Genomic DNA, 16,472 nt, shown 5'->3' with positions numbered 1-16,472 from the left:
CAACATACTCAGTAACAAGTAAAGGTCCAGCAGTGAAAATGTGTTATAGGAAAATGTACTTGAAGATATCAAAATTAAAAGTATGCGATGCAGAGAAAATGTAATGACCCCTTTTGTATGTTACTATTATTACATAAAGCCATTAGATCAACTTGAAATACTTTTTGACATTTTGCTTTCAATGCTACTCGACTTTTACTTACAGTAAGCAAAAACCTTTGCAGAACTTGTAAGGGAGTGTCATTTAACATTGTGGTGTGTATTGACTGTTTTCCCTTTTAAGATCTGAATACTTCTTTCTCCACTGAATGCAAGTCAGTAGTTCAGAGCCAGAAATGTCAGTGACATTTACCAGTAGCCTAGCTGCTGGGCCTCGTATTCCAAAGACCCTATATTCCTATCTGCATAGGATTTTAATGGAGCCAACTCACAGTTCAGCAAAACCAGGGAACATTATGCCTTTCAGCAACTCGTGAGTCTGTCAATGGTTTCTCTCCAAACACATAATTTGATTAAATTGTCAGGAGTTTATGGTTGTGTAACTTGCTATTCATGTCATTCCAACTTCCTAAAGGTGCCTAATGTTGAGGGGGTAAAGGGTGTTCAAAAATGTTTTGATTTTAGGCTACATCTGTTGTTCTAGTTAGTTTAGATTTTAAAATCTTTAAATAAAATAAAAAAGAAGTAGGCTACCAGATGTAGGCCTATCTGAAAGTAAACGCATGACTGTAAATATGCCATATTTGTGTAATTAAGTTATCTTGTTATGTTTGCATTTTTCTCTTGTAAATCTGATCTGCGGTCTCGCCTCGCTCCCACTTGTGGAAACATTTGAAACCTTCCCAACAGTTTCCCTCCCAGTTTTCCTTCGCCCAGAAACGGCACAGCAGGACTCCTGTCTTTTGGGGCTCAAACCGCGCCTCACTCCTGCAAGAGAGTTTTACAGCAAAAATCAACACATTTTGGAGAAGGGGTTTTTCAGCAGAGTTACATGGGGATTTAACAGTGGACGTGACTAGAACAAAGGGGAGGGACGGTCTGAACTGATGGATTTGGGAGATGAGATAGCAGCGCTCATAACCTTCCCCATCTCCCCATCCTTTCCCCCGTCGGACGCACGGCTATCTTTCTTTCCGGATGATGTAACTGTTTTATGACAGACTGGCCTCGGACTTCACGAAGTGCTCACATTTTCCTTTTAATTATCAGCGCACGGTGACCGACGGTGAGCCACATCCTCTGCTTTTAGGAGCCCGTGTCCAGGTTTTGGTGAGGGGGTTCAGCTCATCGGGACGCTGCGCAGTGCTTAACCGGCTGTTCCCGTGGGTCGGTGAGCAGCGGTAAGTGTGCCGACTACGTCCGCTGTTGGGGCTCGTTACCCTGAAAGTAGCCTACCTTACGCGTTACTAGTTAGAAGACTAATTATTTTATGAGAACTTGTTGTAGCTTATCACTATCAGCCTCCGAGAGGAGCTTTCTTAGCGCGTTACGGTAGCCTACTTTCTTTAAATGCTAGCTCACTTTTAATCTACACTTGTTAAAAATGACCGTTGCAACTTCTCCTACCTTCGAAGTAGGCTAACAAGAGTAAAAGTAGCCTATAGGGAAGTCGCCGGTGAAAAGTCAGGGAAACTGAGTATAAAATGCAATAAATAGCCTAGTAAGCTTATGATTTAAAAATAAATAAAAATAATAATAATTGAAATCTATTTTGCCCGTCTCAGCCGTTAAAAATGAGTGAAGAAAAACAACTGACATTAACGTAATTAGGCTTGCATTAAAGACTTCGGTAGCACATAGGCTAGGTAGGCCTAATAAAAATCCAAATTAAAGAGTCTGATATAGGCACATTTTTTAAATGGTCGTGAAAATTAAGATCTTTTTTAGTTGTCTTGTGCTGCGACTGTAGCCTATTTGAAACATTTAGACCTAGGCCTACTTCGATAGGCTACTGTAACGAGTTACAGTCGCTACTATCCACAAGGTTCTCAGTCAGTAGATGCTGCTGCGTTTAAAGAAAATAACCGCAACTCTTGAAAATGCACAGATAGGTTATTCTTTAACCCAAGTCCTCCCCCCCCCCCCCCCCACAACAGCACATCCCAGCAGACTCTTATTATCTTATTATTTTATATCTGTAGGCCTATTCTACCCAACCGCTAAGGAGAGCTCTTTGAGTCTTGCAGACAAGGCTAGCCTAGGACCCTGCTTGTCAGACATGAAAGTGCTGAAAAGTTCGTGTGAAGGAGTCGACGTGGGTGATCACCAGCCGCTTTTTTATTGGCTGCAGGAGAGAGGAGAAACAAGGTTGTTGTAGGTTGTTAATGACGTCACAGTTTGAGGCATTTTTAAAGAAGATAGTGAAAACAGCAGAGGGCAGACTATAGGATAAGAGTCAGGTGGTAGGCTATGCAAAGAGCAGACATTGGCATCCCTCCCCCATTGTAGCATAGTCCTACTGTCTCATTTGGGAACATATTATGAACCCAGATATTGCCAGTTATTCAGATTATTTTAAAGTTGTCTCCAACTAGCCTATATGGCCTACCTGGATAAAATATGAGGCACTGCAGCATTCAAGCTGGACATTTTCAATCCACATCTGAAGGGATTTGCAAATTTCTAAATTTCTTATTCACTGTAAATCTAGACAATATCTGAGAAAACCACTGCTCTTTTGAGACAATATTTTTGTCTGTAATTAGTTTACCAGAGCAATAACAAGCTGTGTTTTTCTGCCCCTTTAGGTGCAGTCATGTGGCAGAGGATTCAGATTTGCTGCGCACTGTTTGCACTGTATTCAGCGGCACCGACTGCACACATCAACCGTCTGGCGCTGTTCCCTGACAAGAGCGCCTGGTGCGAAGCCAAGAACATCACACAGATAGTCGGGCACACGGGATGTCAGCCTCGCTCTATTCAAAACAGGTCAGGATGAAGGCCCTCTCTGTCTCTCTCTCCCTCTGTATCTGCCAATCTCTCAGTGCATCTGAAAAAAAGTAAATAATCTGGAAAAGTCTGGATTTCAATAAATTGCATCCGAAGAGTTGTACCTCGTTTAGTTTGTCGGGTACTTTGGGGCTGACACTGACAAAGTGCTGTACTGGTACTGCAGAATATCAGGGAACATTGACATAGCACCACTGTATTGTTGGAAAACGACAGGGGTTTTTACTAAAAGATCACACATAAATTCGCATGTTTCTTATTGTCAACAAATCCCTTGAAAAGACCAAAACGATCAATATGTCAGTCCGTCTTAATATTTTCTAACTTTCCTAATCTGTCTGTGGTTCTCAGCCACAATCAAATTGGTTCACACTGGAAAGAATGTGGACTCTAAACAACACAACAAAACTACAACAGCTTGGCACTGTTGTTTTTAGCAAACAATACTCAAACAGTATTTATTGTGGGACTATTTTCAGCCGTTAATTTGTTGCTCCATTGAGTACAGCAGTAACAAAATGTTGCTCAGTCATGTGATATTTTAGGCTGCGGCGACACAAGAAATACTTCATTGTGTGTTTTTTTCTTTTAATGGGGTTTGTTGTTAACAGTAACAATAGCAGTAAAATAGATTAGCAGCAGACTATCCTTTTATTAAAGTGTGACTGATCTGTAGTCAATGGGCAAAGCATGTACATCGAACACTGTGACCCTTACAAAATATTATACTAATTTCAAAGTTGCTTGAGTGAGTGCAGTTGGGTTACATTATTCCAGTATAGTTCACTCAGGAAACAGGGGCATGTATTTGATCCTAAGCTGCAATCTCCACAGTGACATAAGTAAAAGTACTCCCCATGTTTTAGGAAGGACCCATTCTCATTCTCAGCATCATCATCATCAGAAGCTGGCATGTGATTCAACTCACATTTATGAATAACAAGTCTCTATTTGGTATGTTTAGCCTGAGGCTACCAGGCATCTGCAGCTCTTACTAACACAGTAAAAAAATAATGCTCTCTGTCCTCCCCATAGGGCTTGTCTGGGCCAGTGTTTCAGTTACAGCGTCCCCAACACGTTCCCACAGTCAACCGAGTCTCTAGTGCACTGTGACTCCTGCATGCCTGCCCAGACACAGTGGGAAGTGGTAAGTCCTATTAGATCATGTAACAAACGCACACCAACGCTGCTGACTTTTCCAACTCGCACAAAAACGACAAGTTTCCAACATGTAAGATAGCAATCGATGCTCACTGGCATACGCAGAGCAAAGGAAAAAACATGAATGAAGGATTTTTACTAGATTTCTGTCGCAGTTTTCTGCAGTTCCCCATGAACCTTGAAGCCTGCATTTGATATTCCTCAGAAGTTCATTGTCCCTCTGAGCCAGAAGGAATCCAGGCTTGCTACAACAAAGGCTCTGTAGTGAGGTGTATGTAGTTTGGAAAGCTGCCAGGTCGGCTATGCGGGTGGGAGCACAGGTGAAGTCGCCTCATGTTTCATTGGAAAATATTGCATATCTCGGAGGGAACTGCTGTCACCTGGTAGTTTTAATTTTTTTTTGCATGAGAAAAGCCAGATAAAGCACATTCACAGTCCACAATTATCTGGATGGATGTTTACGTCTGTGGTTATGAGTGTTGTTGCAAGCCCTTCAACAAAATTCAGTTTAAAACAAAACAAAGTCCACTCTCATGAAAGAAGATACTGCTACATGCTGGTTTGGCTCTTGTGGTAGATCTTGATAGATTTGCTGAATGATCATTTTCAGTGGGTAATAATAACATTGAGGGAAAGTGACGTGAGATCTGGAGAGCTACAAAAGCTTGTTGCAACACTGAGGTTTACAGGGGGTTGTGTGTTTTCTGTTTACTATGTACTCTCAATATTTTTTTACTACATTTATAAAACAATTATAGTGCAGCACATTCATTTACTTTAATGAAGATGCAGCTTTTTCTTTGACAAAGCAAAAACACAACAGAGCCAAACACTTTCCGAAATCTAAAAAATATGTTCTCATAGGTTTAAAATCACTACAAACAAAATAAATAAATACAAAAACCATTTGCAGTGAAATAACTATATAAATAACAGAAACAAATGTTCCCTGGACTCGCTAAGTTTCTGAGACACCTATTCAATTTGTATTGATTGTTCAGAATATTTTCTAATAATTCTTTTAAAGGACAAAAATCTTGTTTTTCCTCACTTTGTTTTGAAGGGTAGGAAAGGAGGTATTGTTAGCTTTTCAGCACCAACCTTAACTATCATACAATGACGACAGTCGGCATCAAATCAATGGTCAAAAAAGTTTAAATGTGCACATGAAAAATAATGAGTGAAAATAAAATATTAAAATGTAAGTATCCCTAAAGGAAATCAAGAAATCTAGCTAAAAATATAAACATATCAAATCAATATGTAACAAAGTGGCCAAATAAACTAGCCTTTGACTTCCTATGTCCAACTGTCTTTGTGCGTGTGACCAGGTGACTCTGGAGTGCCCGGGCAGCGAGGAGAGTCCTCGTGTGGATAAGCTGGTGGAGAGGATCTTCCACTGTAGCTGCCAGTCCTGCAGTAAGGAAGGTTCCCAGGAGGGGGCGCTGATGCAGCTGTACCCAGCAGACAAAGTCCTGGACGCTCCGTCTTTATCTGACACCCTCAGTGGTGCCCAGTCCCACCCTCTGCCTCCTTCAGACACACACTCTCATAAGCATGCTCACCCACACACAGCCCATCACCACACACTACCACACACATCGGATGAAGGATAGGGTCCATCGCTTTGGGTCACTCTGCTAGTCTCTCCCTCTCTCTCTAATCATTGCCACACCGCATTTCCTTCTACCAATCTGTAGTATTGTAAAGGAACTTTGAAGCTATGACTTCATATTGTGTTAATATGTTTCTCTATCGTCCCTCACACACACTCATACAATCACAACGTCATCCTAATCAGATTACACTTTACTGTATATAAATTCGTACAAGCACACCAGCCTATGCACTCCCTTTTTTTAAACATGCATACACGTGCATCCCGACATGACTATAGCGCTACTAAGCCATAGTCTCATTACTTTTAATCTGCTTAAAACAATAAATGATATTGTTGTGATAACTGCTCACTTGTCTTTTTTTGTATTCAAACACTCTCACAAGAAACTGAAGTGCTTTATGCAGCTCTGTTTCTTGTGTCAAACTGAAGAAATACCTACCATTCCTTTTGATTACACTGATGACAAAAACAAAGCTTTGAGGGTCTGGCCACTGCACATGGTGTTGTTGTTTTTTTATCAACACAACTCCAGTCATGTATAAACATTTAAAAGATGCTGGTGCTGTTTACTGGAGCACAGAAGAGCTGCATGGTGGGAAAGAGACCCTGCTGTTTGCTGCTTCATTGGCCTGAATCTGGTCTCTCTGTGCCAGACATTTTAATTAGGTGCTTTGAGGGAAATCCACAGAGAAAGTTTTACCTGCGCTTGTTTGTCCATTTTAGTGATCCCTGTCCATTTACGGACAGGGATCACCATTTTTCAAGTCTGTCGTAAAGGTGAGGTCAGCGATTCTGGAGAACGCTTGTTGACAAAGTCAGTCAATATCTCCCCATGCTCCGAAACCTGTCCATACTGTTTGTGTGCACGGAAAAAAATCCAGTGTTAACCCACAGCCTAGACTCTGTACACTGGGATGTTGCTAGCAACTGTGGGACCCCTTTCTTTATTGCCTTTGTTTACATACCCATTTATAGAGCCTAGTATGTATATTTAAACTGCATTTTCTTTCTCAGTGCACACTCGGTAGGGACAGGTAGTGGATTATAAGGAGAAATGAACTGATATTCACAAAGTGATTTTGTCAACAAGCATTCTCCACAATCGCTGACTCCGACTTTACGGACATAAGTAGGCTACGTCAAATGAGTTATTGCTGTAATTATTCTTCCTGATCAAACTGGCAGTGATATAATCCTCCTAAAACCTTTCTTCAAAGAGGTGTGTACATTTGTGCAAGCTTGAGGCTTAATCTTAGTGAGGCTTTTTCTTCCTGATAAATCTTTATATTCCCTTAAAATAATGCTGGATTAATTTCCAGGAACTTAGATGCTGTAACTGGGAGAGAAAGTGCTTTCATTGTGCCAAAGATAATGCTGTTGAAATTGTGATCTAATTCTCTCTATAAGATGGATGGACGGATGGATATTTCTTCTTTTTACTTGAATTCACAGTTGTTTTTCATGTTCTAATTGCTAACTTGAAATGTCAGTGGACTTCGATTAATCACCATGGCAACCTGCAGGATGCTGTTCAGTGAATGGATATGTGACCTTGAGATAATCAGAGGTGGAGGCACAAGCCTTGATGGGAACAAATGGAAAATGTGCTGTTCTTGGTCTGCTGGCCAGGTTGCATAAACTTGAATAAACACAAAACCAATAGAGTCAAAGTCAACAAAGAAAGGCCGTAGAGCACTGTTTTTTGGTTGCCAGAATACCCATGTGTCTGCGCTAGTTCACAGACAGTCCAGCAGATGTCAGCAGGTGTTACAAGTAGCCTATAGAGTCTTGAAAATATTTACTGCACACCTCTTAAAGGTTCAGTAAGCGGAATGGTCAGTTTAGCTAACTTCCTGTCAGTGACTGCAGTTAGCAGTCCCCTCCCTTGTCCCCACGTCACCACATTAATGCACTGCGGTCTTCAAACAGCGAGTTATCTAGCACCATCTCAGATAAGTAAGTGCGATAAAACATGTGTCAGTGTGCCCCAGGGCAGCTGTGGCTACTCTCGTAGTTTACCCCACCGGTATGACTGAGTGTGAACGAATTGAACCAGGAAATGTAAAGCGTCTTTGAGTGCCTAGGCAATAAAGCGCTATATAAAACCTATCAATTATTATTATTATTATGATAAAAACCATCAAAACATACATTGGGAAGGATTATTACCTGCTCCGCCATTGTAGGCGCATAAGCATTCACCCATCTGTCGCTCTGGCGTGCACCGGCAGTGAGACCATGAGTGAGACGGGTGTCGGTTTGCAGCGTTCTCTCTTGTGATTGGATATTAATTTCGGGATCCCCGAAAAGTTTATTTGCCGATTACATGTAGAGCAGCTGACTGAGAGCTTTATGAAACGCGCACATTATGTAAGTGATCACTGTATGAATAAAGAGCGATTTAACACTTATATTAACACAAATAAATCGCTTACTTCACCTTTAACTTTCCATCGTCTCAGAACAAGACAAGAAACAAACCAGGCAACAATGATTCTGTCCCCCCTTCCAGAGCACCATTCCTTTCCTTCATCAATCATTTCCTCATCTCGATCTCTACGCCCAGACAGTATCTTCTCTTCCATTTCTCGTCAGGCATGTCCCATATCCTCCAACCGTGAATGTCTGGCTGTTTGTCTGCGTTGCAAAACAAATCGATCACCCCCATATCTCGTGTCCACACAGTTGACAAAGCTCAGAGATTGTCGAAAGGCAGACTGCCGAGGGAGAAACTCAGAGGTGCATTTCTGAACACATCCCAGTTTATTGTCATATAATAACCTGTTTATCAGGCTTTGATTCAGTTTGCTTCCCTTTAAACGTTTACCCTGTCATCATCTTCCACCGGATGCGAAACACTCCTCACTTCTGTCTTTTATATTGCATGTTTTCTCATACAGTTTACCTGTGATTTTGATCTGAAGGACAAGAACAGGCATGAATGTTTCAAGTCACATGTGCAATTTAAGTAGAACCTCTGTCATTTTCCTAAGATGGTATCTGACTAGAGTGACACCAATTTACTAATGTGAAACTCAGAGAATGTAACCTGATTGGACAGATAATGAGTTGAACAGGTCTAGGCTTAGAGCAGCCTATGTTATAATTATGTTCAGCCTATTTTAGTTATTATTTGGACCAACACATGTACCAAGCTTCAACATTAGATTCATTCAAAAAAAGATAATTGTTAAAGAGTAACTTAAAAAAGCATTTGAGTCTGGTTGAAAGTTTCAGGTCTGTTGCATGTCTGACAGCAGGCTTTCCCATTTCTACCAAGTCTGTTCTGACGCAAATAGGACATTTTCAGGCAATTTCTATAGGCTATCTAAGGAATTAAAGGGAATGAGCCTTTAAAGAATGGCCTACCAGTTCTGTTTTCTAATAAGGCAAACTCTATAAAGGGTTGACAATTTAGCTAAAGGATATAAAATATTTATAAATCACGTTATCTGGGTTCCTTATGATAACTATAGCTTATGAAGCCTATCGCCTATTAGGCTAATTCATGAATTAGTAATTATTCAAGTTGTTGCTGTTTGCTTTAAACAAAGATCCAACAAGTCTGGTGTCGTGAGTTTTAATCATTTTGAATACATTGATGATAGACCTGGGCCCAGTGGCGGACTCAGACTGTTTGAAGGGCAGGGGCGAAAAAATAAAAAGGGCACCATGTGGACACACAGTGGCGTTTGTAACTCGATGGTGTTTTGTTCCCCCAGCGGAGCCTTAAAAGCAGCGCTGCCTGGAAGGCCCCGTTCGGGGCACCTGTTACATCTCCATGTAGCACTTACTTGTGGCACTTTGTAGTTTGGTGTATTTGCAGCTATAGTACTGACGTGATTCTTGTTGTTCTGAGTTTGTACCCTCATTGTTGAATGCACTTAATGGAAGTTGCTTTGGATAAAAGCGTCAGCTAAATAGAATGTAATGTAACGAAACACCAAACACTGTGTTTGTAGATGTTAAAAACTGTTGGGCTCATACAATTAAATGGGGGGTCTGGGGGTCCCCCCCCCCCCCCCCCCCCCGAAAAAAATTTGCTTCAAAGACACCGTTTCCCCTAATTCTAGCGACTTTATAAACACTAAAATGAGTTGTTCACATCATTGTGCACTTTCACATTTTAGCCTAAGAAGGGAGGATGCCTTGCTGCTTTCATCTTTACTAACATTTAAGTAAATTAGACTGGAGAAAAATCAATGTGCCACTACCATACAGTCTTTGACCGCTGACAGCCAGCTACGGAAATATTGAAGGAAGTTTTCCTTCATGTTGAGGTGATAGCTGACTATTATCGTCTCTCTTGCATGAAATGACCTACACTTGAATGAGGACCGGATCTTGACATTCAAAAAATGTATATACATTTTAAATGGTTTATGCAAACTGAAAATATTAAGTTTTTCTAACTTGGCATCTAATTGCGCTTTTCCACTATGGGTACGGACGGACATACAGGTGAAACTCGAAAAATTAGAATATCGTGCAAAAGTTCATTTATTTCAGTAATTCAACTTTATAGGTGAAAATAATATCTTATACAGACTCAAGTCGAAAGTCACCACAGCTGTCTACCAGGAGATTTTAGAGCACTTCATGCTTCTGTCTGTTGACAAGCTTTATGGAGATGCTGAATTACTTTTTCCAGCAAGACTTGACACCTGTCCACAGTGCCAAAACCACAAGTAACTGGTTGACTGACCATGGTATTACTGTGTTGATTGGCCAGACAACTCTCCTGACCTGAACCCAATAGAGAAACTATGGACTATTGTCAAGAGGAAGATGATACACACCAGACCCAACAATACAGACGAGCTGAAGGCCACTATCAAAGCAACCTGGGCTTCCATAACACCTCAGCAGTGCCACAGACTGATAGCATCCATGCCACACCGCATTTAGGCAATAATTTGTGCAAAAGAGGCCCAAACCAAGTACTTAGTACATATGCATGATTATGCTTTATAGAGGGCCGACATTTCTGTATTTAAAATCCTTTTTTTATTGATTTTATGTAATATTCTAATTTTCTGAGATTTTGAATTTGGGGTTTTCATAAGCTGTAAGCCATAATAATCACAATTATAACAAATAAAGGCTTGAAATATCTCACTTTGAATGTAATGAGTCTATATAATATATTAGTTTCACCATTTAGGTTGAATTACTGAAATAAATGAACTTTTGCACGACATTCTAATTTTTCGAGTTTCACCTGTACTCTTAATCCGCTTTTTGCTTTGTTATTCAGTAGAGATTTAAATACCACTCGATGTAGCTGTTTGTCATAGCGACGCCACATGAAAGCAACGCCTCTTTCGCATTCCCCGTTTGTCGGCTACCAAAGAGAGGAATGTCTGCACCTCATTAGAGTACCGCAACATATCTTTTCGGTTTGCCGTATTCTTGCTCCAGAGGGCTCATCATCATCATTTAGGCCTATTGTATGGAGGCGCAACCTAGGGCACTCAATAATTTTTGTTCACATGTAAAGGGAAGCCAATAAGGCACCTTCTCTCATTTTCACCACCATAGAGGGCACTTTAGCAACACTTTTTCAACCATGGGGGCACCAGATGGGGAGAAGGGCACTAGAAGGACCAGAAGGGCACTATCAGGGCACTAGAAGGACCAGATGGGCAGAAGGGCACTAGAAGGGCACTATCAGGGCACTAGAAGGGCACTAGAAGGACCAGAAGGGCACTATCAGGGCACTAGAACGGGCAGAAGGGCACTAGAACGTCCAGACGGGCAGAAGGGCACTACAAGGGCACTATCAGGGTACTAGAAGGGCACTAGAAGGGCACCAGACGGGCAGAAGGGGACTATAAGGGCACTCGTTAAGGCACGTCATCGAATTTTCTTGTTCTAGAGGGCACATCATCATCATTTATTGTATGAAGGGGCATCCTAGAGGGCACCCAATCATGTTTTGCCCGTGAAAAGGGCAGCAAATAAGGCATTTCCTCTCGTTTTCACCACTCTTAAGGGCACTTTAGCGCGCTTTTTCAACCATTGAGCCTCGTGGGCCCCCCCCCCCCCTGAGTCCGCCACTGCCTGGGCCTATTCAGTAGGCTATTTTTCCACATCCTGGCAACCCAAGCCTAGTTTATAACCAACGTAGCCCATGAACCTACAGTTAATTAATCCAGCTGAAAAGCAATTAAATCTTCCCTTAATGAAGGCTTATCTGTTGCCTGAGAGTGTTTTTAACCCTTTTTAAATATTTCGTTTAGGTTACCTGTTGTGCTACCGCGTGAGCGCGCATTTAACGGTTGGGCGCGCAGCACGGTGTGCGCGGCTCGCTCCCACAGACTCACAGAAGGTCCTCACAGCAGCATCACCGCAGCAGCACAGGGTTCAACCTCAACTCACAGGTGCTTTCCTCCGGTGCTGGCACAATAAGTTGGGTATTTGTTCATTTAGTTTATTCTGAAATAAAGAAAGCTCCGGGACGATCACCAGGATAACATTCAACAAACACACCGGAGGGATTAACGGGATTTGTGAATCTGTGACTATTGGAGGTAGGCGGAATAAAAGCATGTTGTTATAGAGACGCTATATTATAGGATAGCCTACATTCAGTTCATGATGAACATAGGCTGTGTTGAAAGATTTTTCCTGTCCAGTATGAACAACAGACATGGTTTGTGTGTGTGTGTGTGTGTGTGCTTGTGCTTGTGCTTGTGCGTGCGTGTGTGCGCGCGCGCAGCTCGGCAGCAGGTTCTTTGGGGTTAAAAGGTTTCTGTCAGATTCGGTTTGAAATTGATCTCATTGGCATGCATGCCCAGGCTTCAGTGATCAATGAGATCTATAGGAAGAGCGATGAGAGCTGTGTGTGTGTGTGTGTGTGTGTGTGTGTGTGTGTGTGTGTGTGTGTGTGTGTGTGTGTGTGTGTGTGTGTGTGTGTTTGTGTGTGTGTGTGTGTGTCAAATCAGGCTATAGGTTCCTCATTTATAAAGTCTAATGAGTTATTGGCAGACTGAATGGGGACAGCGTTCCATCTGTGGCTTTCTGTCCTTATCTAAGGTTTTAAGCCAAAGATGACACAAAGTCAAACAGCATCTGACATAGAGAGAACATAGAAAAGCAAAGACATGCACCCATTTAAGGCCCACATATTTTCATATTTCATTTTCAAGAGTTCATATCAACAACAATGTTCACAATATGCACAATTTAAACTGGCTCTGTCATGTTTTGCAAGTTTGCTAGGGACCCACACAGAGTCCACCCAAACAGCAAAACTTTGTACATCCTTCTTTTCAGTTGTTACATGTTTTTTGTTACATTTAAACAGTAACAAATCAGGGAAGGTGTTAGTGACCGCCCTGCAGTCTGAATCAGAAAAGTCTGATTCAACACACACACACACACACACACACACACACACACACACACACACACACACACACACACACACACACAGCGGCTGTGGCTGGTGGGTAGGGCGGTCGTCCATTGGATTGCAGGGTCGTCCCTGCCTCATGTCGAAGTGTCCTTGGGCAAGACACTGCATCCTTTATTGCTCCCGATCTAGCTTGCGTCCTGCTTGGTAGCTGCTGCTATAGGTGTATGAATGTGTGTGTGAATGGGTGTGAATGTTTACAAAACAATGTAAAGCGCTTTCGGCCTCTGAAAAACCAGGGAAAAGTGCTATACAGTATAAGTGGAGTCCATTTACAGTTTACCATTTAAACAGAATCTGCTTTCTCCTTCTGGCTCAGGATGTGCGGTATGGATGTGGACTTGGAAGATGGCGGTTCAGGTGAGGAGGAGAAAGAGGAGGAGCTTTGGATGGGGGAGGGAGTGAAGATGCTGCCCCCTCCCGTGGCCCACAGTGGGGGCAGTGCGTGGGGCAGCCGCAGGGGCCGGTGCGGCTGCTTGGCCTGGGGGGCGGCTCTCATCCTCTGGAACCTGTGTGTGGTTTTAGCCAGCACTCTGCTCCTGGCTGCAGTCTTCTCTGTGGTGCTGCTGCCTGCAATGCTGCTGCTGTATGTGGGGTTCCTCTGTCATTCCAGGGTGAGTTGGGAGCTAAGGTTCAAGAGATCTTACTCTGATGTTTACTCTCTTTGACGCAAAGACAAGTTAACTGTTATTCCTGTCAACTCATGTGTTTAGTCAGAGAATACTACAGGGCTGAGGTGGACACTGATTCACTGGCACATGGTCAAAAATAAAAAAACAGACACAGGATACCAGTCGGAGCCATAGTAAAGTATTTTCAAAAAGCTAAAACAACAGTAGGCCTTAAAAAGATCTGCTTTCGTGCAAAATACCACAGCAAATTCTGTATGTAAACTGGGCGCACTGAATAATTCTAAAAAAAAACTATGTCTAGCTAATTGGGGAATCCAGGTGACACAACACAGAGCATTTATCAATTGCTTAGTCCCCCGTTTGTCATCCCCCTTGTTTCCTGTCACTCTCTAGTGTCAACTAACACCTGCAATTGATGATGGTTGTCTATAAGTTTTCTCTTGTGGACACAATGGATTGTTTCTGAAACTCTGACTCTCTGAAAAGACAGCTGTTTAAACGCTCAACAGCATGGAAGAAACATGGACAACCTTTTTGCTTTTGCAACTCTGAAGTCGATATTTTAGTAAATATTTTTACAATATCAAAAGATCAAATGGCTAAAGGTGTCGCTCATCTAGACAAACCCACAGATAATGTTTCTTTCATTCACATTCATTTGTTTCTTTCAGCTGTTTTGGTTAGATTTTATTGGCCGACGACTTTACTCTTCTGGTTCATTCAGACAGTATATCTGTCAGGAATCTTGTTTCCAGCCGCAGCAAGCAGCTGTTATCAGCCAAAAATAAATAATAAATAGACAAAACACTGTACTGTACCTTCCAAGCAGCAGATGGCACACAGACACAGTTAGCAATTAGTTGGTGAACATAGTGAAGCACTTAGCAGCTAAAGAGACAGACGGCCCTTCTGGGGTTGGTGGAGACCAAAACCAGAGCTAAAAAAAGATTGAATATTGGACTTATATTAATCACGTGGATACCAACTCCATTAGTCAGTGTTGTGTTCACAGCGTGTTTCTGCTGCCCGCAGAATTTGGCACGAAATTCTTGTGAATGTACCTTTAAAAAGACAGCGCTTTGTGCCAAAATGAGAGTACGCTTACAGATAATTTACAATGAGGAATCCCTCTCCATCTTCTTTAACTAAATTGGACATTGAGGCAAGTATGCCCACGTCATTTTAGCAGCATAAGTTATACGCTTATAACAGACACCTTCTCCACAAAGATGTCCAGCATAGGCTTTTCTTTTTTATGTTTTCTACGTTTGTTTATTATTATTATGAACCACCAGCTCATCCAAAGAGATTATGATTAAACTTGAGTGTTGGAGTTTCGTGTGATGAGTTGAGAAGATGGGAGCGGCTCGTTTGTTTGTAAGTCACATAAAGGGCATGGCAGATCATCAGCAAAATATGGTGAGTCACAGCAGCATGCCAAGTCCTGCGGTGAAGATCTACAGCTCCGTCCTTGGCTCGCCCAGACAGTTCATAACATGACAACCTTTGAATCAGCCGGCCCCTTTGCCGGAGAACCTGGCTGTCTCCATTATGAATTATTTGGTTTTTAAAGTCGCAGTCCCATATGGTGGAGCGCCCAAATGAAGAACATGCAACGTGTGCGTGTAATGGGACTACAATGGTGATTGGGGCAGAGAAAATGTCAGTAATTACAGACAGTGTCAGTCAGAGAGCTCTCTCTATTGTGGTGACAGGCTGAACCAGCGGAGAGGGACCCACTGCGATGACAAGACTGTCTGATTTGATGCCGACACCAGCTGTGCACAGGCACACTGACAATACAACGAGGCGGAAAATGTAGTCTACTCTGTGAAAGCACATTGTGCACTTGACAGAGGTGTGTCTGTGTGTGTGTGTGTATCTGGGTTTTTAACACTGCTGTTGCTATGGCGCATTTGTAAGAGGCAAAGTTCCTTTTGAAAAAGCTTAGGAAACGTTTAGAAAGAAAAGGTGCTTCAACCAAATCATTTTGAGTGTGCCTAATTTCCATCTCTTTCTCTCTGGCCTCCCCATCCGCCAACCTCCTCCCTCTTGCTAGCCGTCACAGGTGCCTGACAGCTCAGAGGGTTACTGACAGCCACTGAGCCGCTCCCTATCTTAACTGCAGAGGGGGGCTGGGGGAAACTTTGTCACAGCCCACTAACCACACCGTCCCACTTCTGCACCCCTTAGCAAACAGACATGCACACACTAATCAACGCAACCGAACGACAAAATCCTATTGCTTCTTGACAGAAGACAAGCCGCTTCTTGCTGAGGCCAAAATGTTCATCCCATCCTCTAAAGCCCTCCTGTCTACTCTTACCATCACCCCCTTGTGTTTGTCCTGGCAGGTCCTCGACGCCCCGTCTGCCATCTGCCGCTACCTTGACGACAACAGCTGCTCAGCCCTCATTATCCTGGGCTTTGTGATGATGTCGCCGCTCGTGATTGTGGCGGCCGCCGTCTTCTGCGGGCTGCTCCGAAGGTTTCGACTTCTGCTTCTTATTCAGCCAATCACAAGAGCCTGGTACAGAGGGAGGCTGCTGGACTGGGCACGCAGCGTCCACGCCTGGGTCTGATTCTCACAAGCAGGAGGCGCAGAGGGCTTTGATTGTTACAAAGGTCAGGGGGGATCAGGACGTTAGATTGGTGTAAAATCAACCAGAGAGATACAGAGGGTAGACAAACA

The 16,472-nt window shown here is 42.7% G+C and overlaps 2 protein-coding genes across 2 annotated transcripts; both read left to right on the top strand.

The window, feature by feature from the left end:
* The first annotated feature begins 903 nt into the window (after window positions 1-903).
* On the top strand, window positions 904-6,067 carry nbl1 (NBL1, DAN family BMP antagonist). The gene is made up of 4 exons (XM_080026189.1): window positions 904-1,340; window positions 2,748-2,928; window positions 3,985-4,096; window positions 5,442-6,067. Exons 2-4 carry the CDS (start codon window positions 2,756-2,758, stop codon window positions 5,724-5,726), a joined length of 570 nt encoding a protein of 189 aa, XP_079882315.1. The 5' UTR covers window positions 904-1,340; window positions 2,748-2,755; the 3' UTR covers window positions 5,727-6,067.
* A 7,401-nt stretch (window positions 6,068-13,468) lies between these two features.
* Window positions 13,469-16,362, top strand: tmem88bl (transmembrane protein 88b-like; the record flags this gene model as incomplete). Its single annotated transcript, XM_080026757.1, has 2 exons — window positions 13,469-13,762; window positions 16,135-16,362. The coding sequence occupies 2 exons, from the start codon at window positions 13,469-13,471 to the stop codon at window positions 16,360-16,362; spliced, it is 522 nt and encodes a 173-aa protein (XP_079882883.1).
* Window positions 16,363-16,472: the final 110 nt, after the last annotated feature.

The sequence above is a fragment of the Ammodytes marinus genome (genome assembly GCF_949987685.1).
Source record: "Ammodytes marinus genome assembly, chromosome: 4".
Classification (NCBI taxonomy): Eukaryota; Metazoa; Chordata; class Actinopteri; order Uranoscopiformes; family Ammodytidae; genus Ammodytes; species Ammodytes marinus.
This window is presented reverse-complemented; position numbering and strand designations above follow the sequence as displayed.

Bases quoted from the DNA above. Each gene is read 5' to 3' on its own strand.
- nbl1 (XM_080026189.1), top strand. From the start codon at position 2,756: ATGTGGCAGAGGATTCAGATTTGCTGCGCACTGTTTGCACTGTATTCA. The intron at 2,929-3,984 runs GTCAGGATGAAG...TCCTCCCCATAG, and splicing joins CCTCGCTCTATTCAAAACAG to GGCTTGTCTGGGCCAGTGTT. The intron at 4,097-5,441 runs GTAAGTCCTATT...GCGTGTGACCAG, and splicing joins CCCAGACACAGTGGGAAGTG to GTGACTCTGGAGTGCCCGGG.